The sequence below is a fragment of the Taudactylus pleione genome, unplaced genomic scaffold (assembly GCF_031769625.1).
Source record: "Taudactylus pleione unplaced genomic scaffold, aTauple2 ptg000959l, whole genome shotgun sequence".
In the NCBI taxonomy this organism is placed as follows: domain Eukaryota; kingdom Metazoa; phylum Chordata; class Amphibia; order Anura; family Myobatrachidae; genus Taudactylus; species Taudactylus pleione.
Genome location: NW_028285360.1, coordinates 6,179,028 through 6,198,672, shown reverse-complemented (window position 1 = coordinate 6,198,672; position 19,645 = coordinate 6,179,028). Strand labels below are relative to the sequence as shown.

The following is a 19,645-nucleotide window of genomic DNA, read 5'->3' as shown; positions in this document are numbered from 1 at the left end:
TGCACACCTCTTTTCTGCTGGCTGCTGGATTCTAGAAGTACTAGGTGTTGATAGCTGAACACCCATATCTCTTTTGTCTGTTTAATTTTTTGTTTGAAACCAATTAACCTACCAGTATATTTTTGGTTTGTTGAAAACCAGTGTATTCATAGGAAATTCACACAAACATGGAGTAAACATACAAACTCTATACAGTTAGGGCCTTGGTGGGAATCGGAACCAAGACCTCAGTGCTGTAAGGCATAATATCCATTACACCAACTAAATTGTCAATGGTATGCTTTAAGTGCCTCTATGCTGCCGATGGTATGCTTTCTTTCAGCGAGATGGGTACGGGAGGTTGTTACTGATGATGTCACTAGCCACCATGTTGACCTCACTATGGGCGGGATGTATCAATGACAAAAACACAGTCAAACCTTTGAAACGAACATTTTCTGAGGATTACCCATAGTTCCCCATATGTATTAAAATGGAACGCAGCAGATATTGGGGAGATTTCCACTGCCGACCACCGGGTACTGCAATCCCCATATAATTCTATAAGGCTGTGATGTGTCAATAGGCACCAAACTCCGGAGAAAATAAACTTTCCGGAGCTTCTGCCCTATAGGCAACGCCATTCCCTATAGAAGCCTATGGACTTCTTTCCACACAAAGGACCTCATTCAGACCCGCTAACAAGCGCTGAGCGCTTGCAAGCGGGTCAATGTTTAGGCACTGCCCACACGCAGCGGCCGCACTACGTGTGGGCAAGCCCCGGAACGAGTGAGAAATTATCTCGCTCCGGAGCTCACTACAAAAGGGGCGGCTGTCAATGTTGTTCGACAGCTTGCCCCGTTATGTAGGCGTGGTGGTGGTTTCACAAACTGAGGCGTTGAGGAACGCCTGCCGTTTTGTGGGAGGCCGCACTGACATCAGCAGTGATGTCAGTGGGGAGCTTCCTGCTCGATCAGAGGGGCTTGTGGATGCCGAGACCCAACCTTAGGGTCTCATCGCAAACCCCAATGGTCGTGATGGTCTTGACATTGTGACCATCAACCTGGTCGGTCGCTAAAGCTGTGGGTGGTAACCCACAGCTTAGCTAGCGACCAGGAGGCCGCCCATATTCAGAATGAGCACTTGCATTTTGCAAGCATCTCTGAATGAGGGCCAAAGTCCTCAGAGAGGGAGCCAATATGCATGCAATAAAGGGGGGGAGGGATGTATCTCATAGGGCGTGATGTATCATATCACATATACTATGTCCATTTCGGGACCCTACATGGCTGAAATGCTTAGAGTAGGGAATTATCTCCTTCAGTCCCCAAGTTCCATGTTTTGTGGATCTTTTTAATCATGCACAGGTAAATTAATCTATGTTGCTGGGTCAGTAATTATCCCACCTATGTCCACAGACAGAAATCCTCAAAACATGAGCTGTTAGGAAAACTCGAGGGTTGAAGTTGAGAATCACTGTTTTAGAGCATTTCACCTACGTGATTGACATAACTTTAACAAAATACCAGCAAGTGTTATGTTTAAAGTTATAACAACCACACGGGTGAAATGCTTTAAGTATCATTATAGCCATGTTGGGATCCTGGTGTCGGGATAGTAAGATTGACATATTGACTGGTGACGGCATACGATCTCAGGTCCTTTATGCTGCCTTTAGTTATGGATCTCAAACTCACAGGGCCAGGAGGATGCAGGTGCCAGCGACACAGACTTAAATCTTTTTATTCCATCTCATTTCCCCATAGCTATTGAACAACAAATTAGCACCTTATTTCTAATCTCTACTGGAAAAATATAGCTGCCAATGAAATGACAACACTAGGGACAGCCCATGAATAAGACAGGCGCATAATCCTCCTTCATGTGACAGCAATAGCTTGTGACAAAATTACTATAGCTCTCACATGTAAGAATGATACATTACAGGTTGAGTCTCCCATTTCCAAAATGCTTGGGACCAGGGGTATTTTGGATAACGGAATATTCCGTATTTAATGAAATGTCTTGGGAATGGGACCCAAATCTAAACCCAGAATGCATTTATGATTCATATACACCTTATACACACAGCCTGAAGGTAATTTTATACAATATTTTTAATAATTTTGTGCACCAAAAAAAGTTTGTGTACATACATGAAATTCATTTATTTTTCACATACACCCTATACACACAGCCTGAAGGTTATTGTATATTGTATTTTAATAATTTTGTGCTTTAAACAAAGTTTGTGTACATTGTATCTATAATATTGTTTCAGTGATTGCAATTCCTATGCACAGAGGAAAAGGCAGTAGTCTTACATAAAGTTGTTCATTTTTGGGAGGAGGAGGGGGGGGGGGGTAACAATATATACCCGATCTTAAAAACTATACAGTAAATTATTATTTTTTTACAAACTTACAAAAAATTTGGAGTTGAAGTAAACTTAACATAAACTAAACCTAGAATGAAGACTGCAGCATTAAATCATACCAGGATAACCACTGCAGCCTTGTTCATAAGTGAGCACTATAGGGTGGATCAACTTGTTAATGCATTAAAACAAGCATTAAACCGCTCAGTCGATCAGAACAAAGGTCTTATTTTGTTTTATTAAAATAAGAGTGACATTGTTCATTTACTGGCTTTGTGCATTCAATCATTTCTGCACCTTTTTTGGTCGTGATATTCTAATTTCAATCATTTACTACTTCAATCTTTAAACCAAAATGTTAATACATGAAACAGGTCTCAAAATAGTTTTTATGTTGTATCTTCTACATAAGATAATTATCTGATAAACCCTATTATATAATATTTCTGCTAAAACACTTCAAATGTCAAATTTTCACTGGTTATGCCTATACAGGGCATTTGTGTTTCATAGGAAAATGCAGGCCTGCCATCTTATAGCATTTGTTTGTGTCTGCTCAGCTCCTTTCAGCTTCCAGAACGATATAAGAGGAATGGAACATATTACCTGCTGGATAAATACGCATACAATATACTGAAGACAATATGGAGTAGAATGAGCACAATAAGAGACAACACAATAAGGTTTTCCCCAAAAGTTGTATTTAAAAATAAAATAAGAGACGACACATTTCAAAAGCTACAAATATTTACTTCAATGTGTAATCCTGCAACAAAATGATGAGAATTTACTCTTCACCTCATAAGCCAGTAAAATGTGCTAAAATACGACCCTATTACAACTCATTTATATATATATATATAAAAATTGAAGTAAACCACATTTACAAATATCCTTCATTATTTAAAAGTAGAAAATAATACATCATGAGGTTTTTTGTTTTCATTTTTGTGAATGAGATTCAATAATTTCAAACATACTAAAAAGGTGTTTAAAAAAAAAGAAGCTGTTTTCGCACACACGTGCTTCATTTTAATGACCCTCAGCCCTGTATCTTCCTCACTATGCAGATGACAAACGAAGGAAGAGAACATACACACACATTGCAACATAAAAAACTGAAAAGAAAGTGATAGATAATAGGTGTGGCCTGTTGGAGAGCATGTATGTAGTATGTTCTTCTATCTCTTGGGTCACAGTGACACCGACAGCTGGGAGGCAAAAGAGTCATCACTACCACTATATTGTGACAGTTAAAGGTGATTAACTGATGTGGATAAATCAGAAATACACAGTAATTAAACTATGGTACATGACACGGATTGCAACCTACATAGAGTGTTAACTTAATGGTATATCACTCCCAAGAACTAAATAGAACAAAGATGATACGCACAATACCTTTCTGTACCAGGTTTTGATACCTATATAAGCATTTTTGAAATCCAACAAACTATAGCACCACATAGTCATCATCTTCCTCCCAGCTCTGCGGGGAAGTCATCACTGACACCTTAACTTAATGGGCAGTGTCTACACCTACATTTTCAGATGTAATAGTCACATTCATTGTTCACAGTATACAAACACCATGCAAAAGTGATTGAGTTTGAAACGTACAAAATATTTAAAAATCTCCAAATGTGGATAGGAGAGACCCCTCCAATAAAGAGACAATCTAGATTTTGTGCTAAGAACGTGAGTGTAAAACAGAAGCAGAGCATTGCTATAGAAGGGAATGAATTGTTCCAGTAACATGATGCTCATAACTGAGGATCTGATGATTATTCCTGCCAGCTCTCTGAGCAGACATGGTCCAGGGGTCGGGGGCATCTTTTGGAAACTTGCTGGTTTATGTTCATGGTCCCAATAAAGGATTGCAATAAAGATCTGAAAATACAAACAATGGATCTTTACCTTATTACAAGAGTTAACTAAACAGACTCTAGCGCAGGAGGTTGTGTGACAGAGAACTTAGACTGTAAGCATCAATGGAGCGTTAACAAATGGGAATGATAGGTTATCATTCATTTATGTAGCACCACAGTACTATGCAAACATTTACACAGCATATTAAATCACCTTCCACTAATTCCAACATTTACTGGACATTATCCTTTAATGGAGAAGAGAGGCTGTGGTCAGTGGCATGATCTCCTACCTGATTTCATTATTCCTCCGCTATCTCGGTCTCTTGATGAACCACCACCTTGGTTACTGACATGTCAGGGTGTTGCTCCTTTGCCTCTTTGATAGCTTGTACCAGAACCTGTTGAAATGTAACACATTTAGGGGCCTATTCATTAAACCTAAAAATTCTCTGGAGATAATTAGCTTTAGAACTCTCATGGAGTTCTAGCTAATTATAGGTGGAATTCATCATTCCACCTCTCCATAAGTATCTATTCCGAAAAGCTGTCATGACAGCTTTTCGGGAAATAGATACTTTTCCCTGCCTAGACTACCTTATCACAACTGGAAACAGTGCTGCACACGCGCTGTTACATCTGTAAAACCAGCGCATGCACAGCACTGCCTACAGATGCGTTAAGTTTGTGTACCCCTGACTTACCTATCCACGCAGCAGCCTCCGGCTCCGTCCTGCTGGTCTGTCATGTGTGCTCCCCAGCAGACCACATGACAGATTAGAAAAAAAAAAAAAAACTTTTTTTTTTGGTCTAAACTTTCTTGTGCTCTGCTGGGGAGCACACATGACAGACCAGCCTCCGAAGCCTGAGGACGGAGCAGAGCGCCGGAGGGACTCGTCGGGGGACCTGCACACGCGGATACAGGTAAGTTTCACCTGCTATTCGCCACCTCGCAGTGGCGAATAGTAACTGCATCAAATTCCGAAAATTTATAATTTTCGGAATTTGGTGAATACCACAATTTCCACATCCCCATACTAATGTATGGGGAGTGTGGAAATTAACGCAGGGGAACTTAGCAAGGAGATATCTGTGATATCTCCTGTGCTAAGTGGCTACATGAATACCAAAATAACGTTATTTAAAGGAAAATGTCCTTAAAAACTTTATTTTAGTGTTGATGAATAGGCCCCTTAGGTATATCCATAACAAAGGAGAAACATTTAAAAAAGATGCTACTTTTATAGTCCACTAAAAAATCCCCCAACAATATATGGCCATGTTACCTGGTCATGATCCAGGTTTCCATCGCCTGTAATGACTATTCTCTTCTCTATCCGAGTCTCGGAGATGCCACCTTTCACAGTCTGAAGGAATCAAGTGAAACAGGTTTTGACAATAACTGAAGTTAGGCACAGAATATTACATGGCTGTCATAAATAGGCAATATATTCAATATACTTAATCAAATAAAAATGTTGGATTACACACATTACAACTACCAGCATCATGTAAGTGCTTTAAATGTAAAAATAGTACATTATTCTGTTGTCATTTTAGTTTACACTGCAAATGTTATACATACTGGAAGTGACAGGTTACATGAGAGCTGTTTAAGGCAATTCTGCAGCCCCTTACCTTGGTAATTTGGGTGGTGGTGGTACTGCTGGTGGTTTCAGAGGTAATGGTATGCGCAGTAAGCAAAATGCCAGGTTCCTGGTCATTGTTAACATCATCATTCTATGGAGATAAAAGGGTTCTATGTATAATTTTGCTTCATATAGAGGCCCTGTTCACATTATAGTCTTCCTGGATTTGTTTATGATCTGGGCCTGATTCAGCAAGGATCGCAGTTGCTAATACGCATGCAATCGACCGTTTGTTGCGTACTGCGATTGCAGGGACTACGCAGACACATTGCAGAGTGATTGATAGGAAATGCCGTTTGTGGGTGCTGACGGGGGGGGGGGGGGGAGACGGTGTCAGCGAAACGCAGGCGTACCAGTGCGTTTTGAACGCTGTTACAGGGGCGTGCATAGCATGCACTTGCAGTTAGCGATTCCTGAATAAGGTCAGACCTTGTGATGGTACTTGTACGGATGGTTTCGCTGTTTTGCTAAACATTATGGATGTGTGCAAGGTAAGTGGGCATCCTTATGTAGTGCTGTGACAGCATAGCGATCACAATGTATTAGCATACTATCGCAGTTGAACTGCGTGCATAATCGCAGCTATGATCGTAATAGTGATCCTTGCTGAATCAGGCCCTCTCTCTATCTGTAGGTTGCTGCTTGCTTTCTTTCCCCACCCTCACATTAGGACTCTGCTCCTGTCATATGCAGCTATGTTTATAATTAGGACAGAAGTGGCTAGGTCACTGCTTCCCATAAGTAAAGCTTGTATCTCCTAAAATAGTCTGTGCTGCTGGGAACAGCCTATTTCAAAATTGGGGACAGACATAATTGCTGTAGTTGAAAAATGATACAAAATACACAGCATTATTAAGATACAGCAATGGAAGCTCTCATCTGAAAGCAGTTAAAGAACTAAATAACATTGAAGTGATAACCAATTACTAAAACAAAGCATAGAGACTGGAGGGGATGAAGCTTTGTGCAATCTCAACTGAACCAAGCATAGTACCCATATGGGGGAATTCAATTCAACGCGAGTTTGTTAAGCTTCTGGGATGAGTGCCTGGAGCTATTCAATTGCCCACGCTGTAAACCTGCGACTTGCAGATTTCAGCTCACACTCTTCTGAGGTGCAAGCAGAAATCCGCAGCAACTAGTGCCACATGGCTAGTAGCACTGAAAATGCAGTTTACTGCAACTAAGTCCCGGGCTTTAATCGCTGTAAACTGCATCTCCCGAATTTGATTTGTGCCGGCATGATGTAGGTAATTGAATAGCTCCAAGCACTCATTCAGGGAGCTTAACAAACCTGCGCTGAATTGAATTCCCCCCATGTAGTATACACTGAACCAGTACCATTAGACATATAGAAGGTTATGTACCAAACCTACTAAAGAGTAGACAAGTGGAGAAGTTGCCTATAGCAACCAATCAGCTTCTGCATATTTAATAGAATGTACTTGATAGATGCTAGCTAGAAATTTCCCATAAACATTTTAAACAACATTATAAGAACAATCAAAGGAAAAAATTGTTACAAAAAAAAATAAAAAATAAATAAAAATATGTACCAAAGATTTGCATGAAACTAGTGGAAAATACAAAAACACATTATTTCTCCTCTTAGGCAAAGATAAAGGATACAAACTTAGATGTTAATGCTATAGAATTCCTTTATAATCAATTGAAATACACCAAAGACAAATCTCCTTAAGAGAGCAGTGTTAATTTGTTTCACCTCTATAAAAGTAAAAGATAAAATCGGTTCTGCACTAAAAATATCTTAACATTTCCACAATATAAGAAAACATGTATCCATACCAGGTTAGACGTCTAAAAAATATTTAATAAACATCTAAAAAAGATATCACTTAGACATAACATGTATTAAAAATAATTAATGATATATTGAAACAGGAAGACTTGCCAACATGAGGAGATACAGGAAAATTATTAAGCTTGTTTTGCTTCCTAAAATATTCTTTTGGTTCGTCAAGTAATTTGAACCATATATTGTATAGATATCAAATAAAGCAACCCTTTTGACGCAAATAAACAAAACTCCCTCCCCCCCTCTTAAACCTCCCACCTCCAATGGTAATTAAAATATTTATCTAACAATTCCAAATGGAGAATACACCCATTACTCAAGCACAACACAATAATAAACAGAAAGGGAACCCCGTGTCCCCAAGATGGACTTGCCTTAAAATGAAAAGTGGCCGAAATGACTAACGGTATGCAGCCGGGAAGCTGGCGGACCTAATCCTGACAGCCGACTTCCCGAATGTCATATCCCGGCAAGGGTCTAAAGACAGGCATCGATATGCCGACGCCTGTCAATAGACATACGCCGGGAGCCCGATGCCCGGCATACCGATTGAAGTGACACCGGGCGAGGATAGCCAGGAGGGGGGGGATGGGGGCGGGGGAGGAAGGCTAGGTTTAGGGTTCCCGGGGGGGATTTAGGGTTAGGCACATCCCCGGGAGGTTAGGTTTAGGCTAGGGAAAGGGGGGGTTAGGGTTAGGCACCCCCACGGGGGACTTAGGTTTACGCAGCGGGGAAGGGGGGGGGGGTTAGGTTTAGGCACTTAGAGGGGAGATTAGAGTTAGGTACTGGGGGGGGGGGAGGTTAGGCAGCCCTAAGGGAGGGTTAGGGGGTAGAATAAGGTTAGCTAATACTTACCTGAGGACGATCAGGATTTCCACTGCTGCCGGGATGCTGGTGTCGGGATTCCAACCGCCGGACATGCGTCCGGCAGTAAATCATACAGATTCCGACAGTAACAAACCTCTTCGCCTTCCTCAGGATACAGGAGGTCTGCAACATGGCCTGAACACTCCTGGTTCTGCCCTGCTGACTGATATATGCCCCAGCCATGGCATTGTACCACTGGATCCAGAGAGGATATTCCCGCAGGAAACTCTGAGCCAGTACACTTAAGACTAAACTCAATTGCAGTCTTCTCCCTGGACCAATGGCCCAGGAACTAAAGACCCAGAGTAACAGACCCTCAGCCCAAGAGGCTGCCATCCATCAATACCAGAGTCCAGGCCAGACTGAGAACTGGCACCCTCTTGACAGATGAGGCTTGTGAAGCAACCAAAGAAGGGACTGACGTTTCCAAAGGGACAGCTTGAAAAACTGCCAGTCCAATTTTAGATCCAGTCTAGACCAGCGGAGCAGGATCTGGTGCTGGAGACCTCTGAAATGAAACTGCGCAAATGGCATGGCTTAGAAGGAAGCCACCATCTTCACCAGTAATCGCATGCAAGTCAGGATGGACACTTAATGCAAGTACAAGAGCAACCTTACCAGGGACTGCAGGGAAACAATCTTGCCTTCTGGGAGAAATACCCATTGACAAGCCGTGTTGAACAGCATTACCAGAATTTCTATTTGCTGGGACAGCAGCATGATCTTTGGAAAATTGATAACCGTCCTCCAAGGTTTTCACCACCACACTGTCACGACCCTGTCTAGTTGTCACCTTTTTGCCTTGGGACTTACCCCTATCAGCTCCCCCATGGATCTGTGTGTGTAATTTGCCTGGAGGATTTGCTCTGATTATTGCACCTGGCCTCTCCTCTGTCTGTGAGCACTGCTAGCCCTGATTGGAATCACAGGTGTGGTTCTGATTCTCAGAGCTGCAGAGATGAAAACTTCCTCTGCATGTTGTGCCTTCCACCACTCAGAATGCTACTACCAGACCACCTGTCCGTATTCACCAATTGCTGCCAGACCCATGATATATATATCCTCTCCTGATAGCATTCTGGGCCTGAACATCTCGTCTTCCCGTGGTGTATGGTTCATGCTGTTTCTGCATTCAAGTATTTCCCTGAAACCTGCTACAGCAATCCCTGGCGCTATCCAGAAAACCTGTTTCAGCTGTACCTGGCAATCCAGTAAATCTGCTGGCAGCAACCCCCGGTGCTTCCAGAAAACCTGTTACAGCCAAACCTGGCAATCCAGTAAGCCTGCTGACAGCAACCCCTGGTGCATCCCGAAAACCTGCTACAGTAATACCTGGCATCCAGACGTCCTGTTACAGCAATACCTGGCCTGTGCTCTGCTGCTAGTCCTACTCCTGGTTGGTCCCTGGCACTCTGTAAACCTGCATCGTGTCACCCTGCCTTGCTTCCTGCTATGGATCAACTCCTGCCCCTTTTACCTACCTACTCCCTCCCTGAACCTAAAATTCCCAAACCTAACCATTCCTTCATGAAACCTGTTTTTCCCAATTATCCTATCCAGCCTGCACCTGAATCCAACCTTGTCGCAGCATTTCCAGATTACCCTGTCTAGCCCTCATCTCAGCATTACCTGACTTCCCTTCAGCCATTGTCACATTCCAGTCCAGAGTCAAGTTTCAAGCTCATCAGTTCAGTCCACGTTGCTCCAGTCCAGAGTCAAGTTCCGAGCTCATCAGTTCTATCCACGTTGTTCCAGTCCAGAGTCAAGTTCTTAGTTCATCAGTTCAATTCAACAAGTCTTCCTGCCGGTCCCAGTCCGGTCCCTCCAGTTCCTGTCATTTATCATCAAAGGCAGTTTTCACTGCTACACAAGTCTTATAAATAGAGCTATCTACATTATCTGTGATTCCAGTCATGCCGGCCTCCGTTGAAACCTGATCACCACCTGAGACAGGTAACTCGCAGACACCAATCATGACACACCTGCTGATGAAGACTGAACTGAGAACAGGATTAAGTAATAAATTATCTAGGTAAGGAAGAATAGTATTGCCCTGCGCCAGAAGCAAGGTGACCTTGACTGCCATCACTATGGCTAAGACCCTCAGAGTCATGAAGAACATATGGCTAACTGGAGAAGTTCATGATCCCTTGACCAGATAAGAATATGTAAAAAGGTTTGTTTCATGTCTGATGATGCTAGGAATTCCTCATCTTTCATTGACGCAATTATGGATTACATTTTGAACCTGTCCACCCGAAGATGAAGGTTCAACCCCTTGAAACTGAAGATTGGCCAAAAAGACCCGAACAGTTTTTTAATTAGGACAAGGTTGGAGCAGAAACTCAACCCCTCCTATCTCTGAGAAACTGGAATGATAATCCTGGATGCCAAACAGTGAGAGCACTGCCTGCTGCAAGCCTACTCTTCTGACAGGATCTCCTGGGAGGGGGGTAGCAAAAAATCTGTGTGGTTGAGGACCTATCAAGTCTAGGATGTAGCCTTGGAAAATAATACCCCTGACCCACAGATCTTAAGTCGATCAGAACCAGGTGTCCTGGAATGGGCTTATACACAGTGTTGAGAACTTGTCCCTTGCTTAGGACCAGAAGGTCTAATCGCCATGCGGCCCCTAAAATTCCTATTGTATGCCCCAGACTGTTCCCTGGAGGACAGAGCACAAGTCTGTCCAGGGAAGCAGAAGGGTCGAAACCTATGGCTCATAGCCTTGGAAGGCAAAATAAGGAGATATGGATTACCTCCAAAAGCTTGTGAAATGATGCGGTCTAATTTTGGACCATACAGCAACTAACCTGCAAAGGAAATTGCTTCCAGGGTTTTTTAGACTCCAGATCTCTCTGCCATGACCTCAGCCACAAGGATAGTCTGCTTTCAGGCATGTCAGCTTGGGTGGTCTCCCAAGGCTGCATCCCAGGTTGTGACACCTATGTAAATAGAGGTCTGCTTTGCATTGTCCAGCAAGTAGAGGAGCTCCATCGAATCTAAAATAAAGTGGGTGCCCTCTGAAAGGTCTTGTTAGGCCAGGCCAAAACCAGCCATAGGGCAATCCCTGCAAGAGTATATCATGATTTAAGAATCACATTTATCGTCAGTGGAATCCTTCAACATAGCAGGACTGGAAGTAGGAATATCATCAATTGCTCTGCCCCCCTGCAATTTCGGCCATCTTGAGTCTGTTCTCACCATATGACTACGGTGATCTAGTAGTCCTCTATACAGCCACCTCCGGGTTCTCTGCGATGGATTCTACTCCTCCTGCTTTTGTAAGCATTACCCAACTGCTCTCTCTTGACTACTACTCTAGGTCTACTATGTACTTGTCTCCACCACCCTCTTTTTCCCTTTTCCCTTCCCTACCCTATTGCCTTGAAATTAATAAAAAATACAAAGGAAACAATTGTATTTCTTTATTGGATGTTATCTACACCTGATGTTTGTTTCCATTTCTAAATAAAGAGTTTGAAAGAAAAAAAAAAAAAAAAGATATTACAGTTGCTTTAGCCAGCCTAACAATAGGGGCATCTACTGTGGACGACATAACCCAGAGAGCCATATCTGCTTCCGCGAAAGAATGAGTAAATTTTAAAGCCAGCAGAACTTTAAATGTTTTATCAGACTTCAGCCAGGCCTGAGGAGGACATACTCAAAACGTGAGAAAGCAAGAAAAATTATAGCTTGTTTATATTTCCTTTAACAAAACCCCTACTACAGAAGGAGAATTGTCTGAAATCTGCAAAGTATAGTGGTTGACTGAAATCATATCCTGAACCCCCAGACTATGAGGAGAATCCACTTTCCACTGGTGTATACAATTCTGATCCTAGACCTTACCATCTTCCTGAGAACCATACACAGAATCCTCCTCACCAGGGAAAAGGACCCACGGAAAAAGCCTGACTCTTTCTAGAACAAAACCCTATGGAAGAGCCAATAATCTTACCCAAAAAGTTGCAGACTCTGAAGAGTCTCCTCTGAATATTAAGGGCCTACCCAGGTTTTACAGAGGTATCCTGACCCACAGGGAAAGGAAACCAGGGAACGACTGGGCACAGGCAGAAGTGAAGGTACTTAGCGATGTCTGCCAATTTACTTGAAAAATGATTCTTTAATCCGAAACATATTGCACGGACGTTATGACCCAAACCTAAAGGGAACTGATGCCAAATGCCAAGACCCAGATGCAAATTCACTTTGGTGGCATTAAGCCGTGTTAAGCGGGACTTACCTGCTTCTTTAAACCATCACCCACTGCATAACCTATTAATTTGTATATAGTTTTGAATGTTTTTATAGGTTTCATGTCCCCACAAGTATGACAATAAAATAAAAATCTTTGATAACTTGTGTTAACCCCTTAATATTATCCCAATTTATCAGGTAAAAAGGTATTAAATATCTAATATGCGGGTCCAAGTATACCTAGGTTGGGGTTAGGCTATACAGGGTGGGGGTTATGGGGGATGTTTGCTATTGGTGTATTTGTTTAGTTTTGTATTTTTGTTGGATGTGGTTAGCTTTTTATTATTAGAATTTCCTTCGTCTTGGTATGTGGTTATTATACTTAGACTCTACCAGTGGCGTAACTACAGGGGGGTCGAGCAGGGCACGTGCGCTGGGCAACGTGGCAGGCCCAGCAGAGGCAGCGCATCCAAAAGTTGCTTTTATAGAAGAAACGTCCCTCTGCAATGTAGCTTCCTGCTCTCTGAGTCCCGACATCTCCTCTGCGTCTGATCAGATCTCCTCCCCTTCAGTCATATTCACATTTCAAAATACAGTCATAGGGACAAATTCAATTAGCCGCGAAAAGTGCTGTCTGACGAAAAGCGTGATGAATTTGCCTCACTTGCCTGTTTTGACACAATATTTTCTCCATGCGCGTCCCCGCTTTTCGCCCTATTCAATTGTAAAACAGGCGAAAATGCAGATAGGCGAATGTTTTACAAAGCAAAACTAGCGAAAAATACATATTTTTTTGGGGGGAAATCAGTCTGTACCCCATAAAAAACTTCAGTGACCCTAGGAATCAATATAGAATAGTAGTAGTAGCCCTAATAAAAGTTATTAGTAAACTTATATTGAGTTAAATGCATATTTGCATATGTGTGGAAAAATGATAGAAAGCAATGTTTTTCAGAAAAATAAGTACTGTAGTTAAACTTGGGGTACATGAAAATGGCTACTAGCATATTTTGATGTCTCTAAAATGAAGATGTAAAACATCTTAAAAATACACCTGCTGCAGCCTCGTGTAATCTCAAAAACACTTGTCTCATCCATATAGCCCCCCAAATACCAGGCCCCTGACTTTTTACCCATTTTCCAACATTTTAAAAATATGTTACATGTCATCTTTGGGATATTTAAAAAAAAATTCTGGATCAAATCCCCACATTTGCACCCCAAAATAGCGATTTTGCACTTCCAATTCACCTGCTTATATCTGGAGAAACTTTTTCTCCTATTTTTTCCATGTAAAGTTTTCGTGTAGGCGAAAACATCCTGGAATTGAATATGGAGAAAAGTTGAAAACACGCGAAAAGCGCAAATCGGCAAAAACTTTTCTCCAAACAGCACTTTTCGCGTCTAATTGAATTCGGCCCATAGATGGGAATCAAACCTGTCACTTCATCCTTTGCAGTCAGATAGCTTACCAATGAGCCGTCTGCTATTAAAAGGGAAGACTGTGAATTCTAACTATATCAAGCTACTTCACATTCTTATTTATCTAAAATGCAGTTATATCTATGATTCATACTTAGCACCTTACGCTTTGTAGTCAGTCACTTTACCAATGAAGCCACCTTCTACTACAGTGAAAGCCGGGGGGGGGGGGAGCCTTCGGGGGGGGGGGGGGGGGGAGAGGCATTTTTCATCTTGTCCTGAACGCCAAATACCCTACTTACGCCTCTGGACTCTACACTGGCGGGATAATTGTTTAAACTGTCTCATGTTTTATCATTTGCCTCTTGTACCCCTCTATGGCGCGAATGGTGCCATAGAGGGGTACAAGAGGCAAATGATAAAACATGAGAAAACATATAAAGAAAACCTTGGTGTTTTCTTTATATGATTTGGGGTTTTATGCATATCCTGTTTTGATTACTCTGCCTTATGCCACTATATAGGCGGCATTTATTTCCATGTCTGCTGCATTTATTTCTTTGTATGGTGTGTGTTTCAAAAATGTATTAAAAGTTAATAATTTTTTTTTTTTTTTTAAAGTTAATATATAGGATATAGAAACATTAATGGATACTATTGAAAGGAAACATTTTCCTGTGACTTAAGTGCCATACCTACCCACAACCAAAAATGTATTTAAATTGCTAGATCCGCAATGGACTGAGCCTAGACTTCACCAAGTAGACATCTCCTTCAGACCCAGCAAACTCTTAGATGTGCCATGGCCAAGTGCCTTGGCCTCGCATGCCACACAGAGGGCATCCGATTCTGTGTTGTCACCTTTAAACTTGTTAGAGGATTTTGAAAAAAAAATAAAAAATGCAAAACCTGAGAAGCCTCCTGCTTGGCCTTGGGTGCACACTATCCATACTAACAGCACACAGAAGAGAGAGAGATAATTACTGTCACAGCTCAGAAGAGAAAATAATTATTAATTCCCCTTTTATACCGAAAGTCCCGGGTCTGACCCGGGGTTTGGAACACGTTTCCAACCAGGATCAGACCCCTTTCCCACTGCGGTCGGCATTGTTCACACCGGACCTGGGTCTTCCAGCATTGCAGTGGACGCTTGGAGATGATGTCATCTCCAAGAGCTGCTGAAGCAGCCAATCAGCTAGCATGCAGCGCGACCCAGGTCTACACTGCAGGGTGACACAGGAACGACCCGTGCTCAACCCTGCAAGCTAGCTGGGTCGGATCCCTGGGTCGCTGGACCCGGGTTGATCCATTTACACTAACAAGAATCCTGGGTTGATGCGCGTTCACATGCATCCACCTGGGATTTTTAAGTCAGTGTAAAAGGGTTAAGTCAGAAGCAACGGGCGCAATAAAGATGAGCTGTAAAACTAAAATAAATCCTTATCTCTTCCCCACAATGGCAGTGACCACAGGAATAAACATGATCTTCTAGTGGCTTAATACAAAAGCAATATTAGCAGCAGACCCCCTCACACACTCCTGCAACAGCAGTTAACATAAGGCGTAATAGAACTAAACTGCAGCCTCAGTGCTCCTCCACAGCAAAACTCTCAGCACAACACAGGAGAGTAACAGCATCGGCAACTATAATGGAGGCTGACGTAACCAAGATGGTAAAGTCTATACAGAAACAGAGTCAAACATTCCATAGGTCCCTTCTAAATTTACCAGAGAGGACCCAGTGCACCAAAGGTCTGCTCTGGTCCCCATCAGCACCTCTTGGCGGATGACCGCGGCTCCTCCAAGTCAGCGCTGGCCATAGCAAAGGACACCCAGCATTCTGAAGCACCTGGAGGGGGACCAGCTGTTTCATAGCATCCTCCCTCTACTGTCAGACATAATCGAAGCCCCGCAGTGGCAGCGTCCAATCTGTACATATGCCCCCTACATTGCCCAGTACTACTAGTCATAGAATGTGGAAGATGCCAACTATCTCAGAGACTCCCAGGACAGGGGACTTCGGTGCAAGGTAAAATGATAGAGACCCAGCACACCTGCGGGTGTTTGGTGTCTCCCCTGGGCCAAAACAGAGCGGGCTGAAGCAATGAATAATGCCAGCTACAAGCTCAGTAAATGCCGTAGGAGGCCTGGGACACAAATAGAAACTAGAAATAGAAGGAAAATTCCTCCTAACAATCTTTGTTGCCTACTCCATAGGCACTAAATAAAAACCTGAATTGCCAGTGGAGGCTTTAGGAATTTCAGCCTCAAAGTGTCTACTCCTTATGGCTGTATTCAATTCGGAGCAAAAAGCAGTTTTCGGCAAAAAAGTTTCGCTGGTGACGTCATTTCGCCAGGCGAAAACTTATCCCCGTATTCAATTCCAAACACTTTTCGCCGGTGTGGAAAGTCAATGCATTGGAATAGTCGAATAAGATTTGCCTATGAAAGCTGTTGAAAACAAGTGCAGAATTGGGGTTTGGGGTGCAAACTTGCAGGAACCACCTTGCACCCTTGGGACAGCCCCCCCAAGGAAACTGTGTAAAAAAAAAAGTAAAAAAACCCCAAAAACTTAAGAACACCTAAAAGAAGTACTTTCATTTTGGGGGCGAAAAAAAAAAACAAAGTTGGGGAACAAACTAGCGAAATAGACTCCAGGGGGGTCCCCAAGTATGCCCCAGGTGTTTTTAAGATTGCAGGTGCTTGCGGCAGGTGGATTTTTTAACGTTTTTTCAAACTTCACATTAGCAACTTCATAATATGCTAGCACCCATTTTCATGTAGCCCAAATTGCTGGGACTAGTTATTTTGATGAAAAAATATTGGTTAATGCCATTCTTCACCACGCTAATAGCAAGCTTTGTGAGGAAAAAAAAAACCCAGAATAGCTTTATTAGGGGTACTAGAACACCCCTATAGTGATCCTCTATGTTAATGCAGCTTTTCGGGGGGTACAGAGTGTTTTCCCCATTTTTGACAGGACTTTTCGTCAGGTGCCGTTTTCGCTGATTTGTAATTGAATACGGGGATAAGCGGGGACGCGTGCGATACTTTTCCGCATGGAAAACCAGCGATGACAGCGAAAAGTCCGGCATGTGAAAAGTACAGGACTTTTTGCACCTAAATGAATATGAATATGCCCCTTAGCCTCTCCACTTAAGGCATCATCCATGTCCTCCAGATCAGATAAATGAGGAACAGGCTCGTAGGTTTACTATAAAATATTACTCAAATCTTAATATAACAGTGGTTTTCTGCCAAGAGTGACCACACAAATTCAATAGGAAACAACAATTTGCCAATAGTGTGAGTCCTTGTAGAAGTTAAACAGCCTTTTTCCATATCTCACAATTCTTTAACTTTAAAGCGGATACTTGTTTTTGTGACTAATTTACAACTCTAACAATATTCTAAAATGCAATTAACCCTTTCCTACATGAATTAGGATAACCTAATGCAAGATTTTTTTTAATTATTTTTTTTATTAGTCTACACGGTTTATTTAAACTGTAAAACTAAAAGGTATACTCTTGTCCACTTATTATTATTATTATAATTTATTTATATGGCGCCACAAATGTTCCGCAGCGCCTTACAAAGCACATAAACAAGTTGTAGACAAGCGACTTACAGTACAATACAATACAGGACCAGGACATGGATAATATATATTGCTACATTAGTGATCATAACACCCAGATAAGCAACAGAGCATAAGCAGCCAAGTGTTAGGTGCCCTAGTGGTGAGTAAGAAGTAGATGAAACTAAAGTAGGGAGAAGTACAAGAGGTTAGAGGGCCCTGCTCATAAGAGCTTACATTCTAGAAGGGGAGGAGAAGACAAACAAGGGTGACACAGATGGGGAGGAAGGAGCATGTATCAGAGAGTTAGAATGACAGCTGGAAGGCTTTGATGAAATAATGGGTCTTGAGAGCCCGTTTGAAGGATTGCAAAGAGGTGGAGAGTCTGATGGGGAGTGGGAGAGAGTTCAAGAGATGGGGAGCAGTGCGGGCAAAATCTTGGAGGCGGGAGTGGGAGGAAGTAATCAGCTGGCATGAAAGGCGGTGTGCATTAGTTGAACGAAGAGAGTGGAGAGGGGAGTGAAGGGAGATGAGATCAGAGATGTATATGGGGGAAGATTGGGTGAGGGCTTTGTAAGTGAGCGTGAGAACCTTAAATTGGGTTCTAAAAGGGAAGGGGAGCCATTGGAGGGCTTGTAGGAGAGGGGAGGCAGATGTAGAGCGTTTGGAGAGGAAAATAAGCCGTGCAGCAGCATTGAGTACAGACTGGAGAGGAGAGAGATGGGATTTTGGGAGGCCAGATAGGAGGAGGTTACAGTAGTCCAATCTGGAAATGACCAGTGAGTGTATGAGGGTTTTTGTAGCATCCTGGGTGAGATAGGGTCTGATCTAAGAAATATTTTTGAGATGGAAACGACAGGACTGTGAAAGGTTCCGGATATGTGGTTTGAAGGAGAGGGATGAGTCCAGGATGACTCCAAGACAGCGCACTTTGGGGCTAGATGAGATAGTTATACCATCAATTGATAAAGAAATAGTGGGAAGTGAGGTTATGTGGGAGGGTGGGAAGACGATCGGATCTGTCTTAGACATATTAAGTTTAAGAAATCGCTGGGACAGGGAGAGAGTTGGAGATACGAGTCAGAAGAGAGGGGGAGAGATCAGGGGAGGAAATGTAGATTTGAGATAATGGAGGTCAAAAGAGCTGATGAGTTCACCTAGAGAGGAAGTATAGAGGGAGAATAGAAGAGGTCCAAGAACAGAACCTTGAGGAACACCTACTGTAAGAGGCTGTGGGGGGAAAGAGGAGTCATGAGAGGAAACTGAGAAAGATCAGTCAGAGAGGTAGGATGACAGCCAGGAGAGGGCAGTGTCACGTAGACCAAGGGAGTGAAGTATATGCAGCAGGAGAGGGTGGTCCACAGTGTCAAAAGCAGCAGAGAGATCAAGGAGAATGAGAAGAGAGTAGTGGCCCTTGGATTTGGCAGCAAGGAGGTCGTTGCTTGTTCAGTGGAGAAAATGCATCAGCAACTTAAAAAATTGCCCCATTGCCGTGTACCAGTATTAAACAGTTTTTTGCTATTTTTCTCCAGAAACAGTATGGATCTCTGTATTGCACAACAACCGTGAAAAAAATTGAGTATTTGATCAAAACATGTACCATATTATGCCCTAAACGTTACTGTCCTTGAATGTATTTTTTTTTACCTGCTCTGCTATCATTTCGTAAAAAGATTTTACAGAATCCCTTAAGTGCTCGGTGCTGATGAACTTTTCTCCGCCATTTTATTTTGACCTTATTGTTTTTGTAGTAATTAAAACCTGTCCCTAGATGGCATACTTTCTAATTTTGGTAGAGGTCCAAAGAAAAGGACACCATGCACTAGTGACGTAAAAAGAGAGTTTCTATAGGAGATAATGACTTAAAAACAGATGTCCACAGTAATG

The 19,645-nt window shown here is 42.4% G+C and overlaps 1 protein-coding gene across 8 annotated transcripts in view; it reads right to left on the bottom strand.

The window, feature by feature from the left end:
- Positions 1–3,035: 3,035 nt before the first annotated feature.
- EPB41 (erythrocyte membrane protein band 4.1) overlaps positions 3,036–19,645 on the bottom strand; it is a 187,997-nt gene continuing 171,387 nt past the window's right edge. For all 8 annotated transcript variants that reach the window (XM_088460011.1, XM_088460006.1, XM_088460009.1 and 5 more), the window contains 4 exons: positions 5,863–5,964; positions 5,511–5,591; positions 4,518–4,625; positions 3,036–4,246 (listed from right to left, as the gene is read on the bottom strand). In XM_088460011.1, coding sequence (XP_088316137.1) covers positions 4,527–4,625; positions 5,511–5,591; positions 5,863–5,964 — 282 coding nt within the window. In that variant the 3' untranslated portion in view covers positions 3,036–4,246; positions 4,518–4,526. The remainder of the gene's footprint in view (positions 4,247–4,517; positions 4,626–5,510; positions 5,592–5,862; positions 5,965–19,645) is intronic.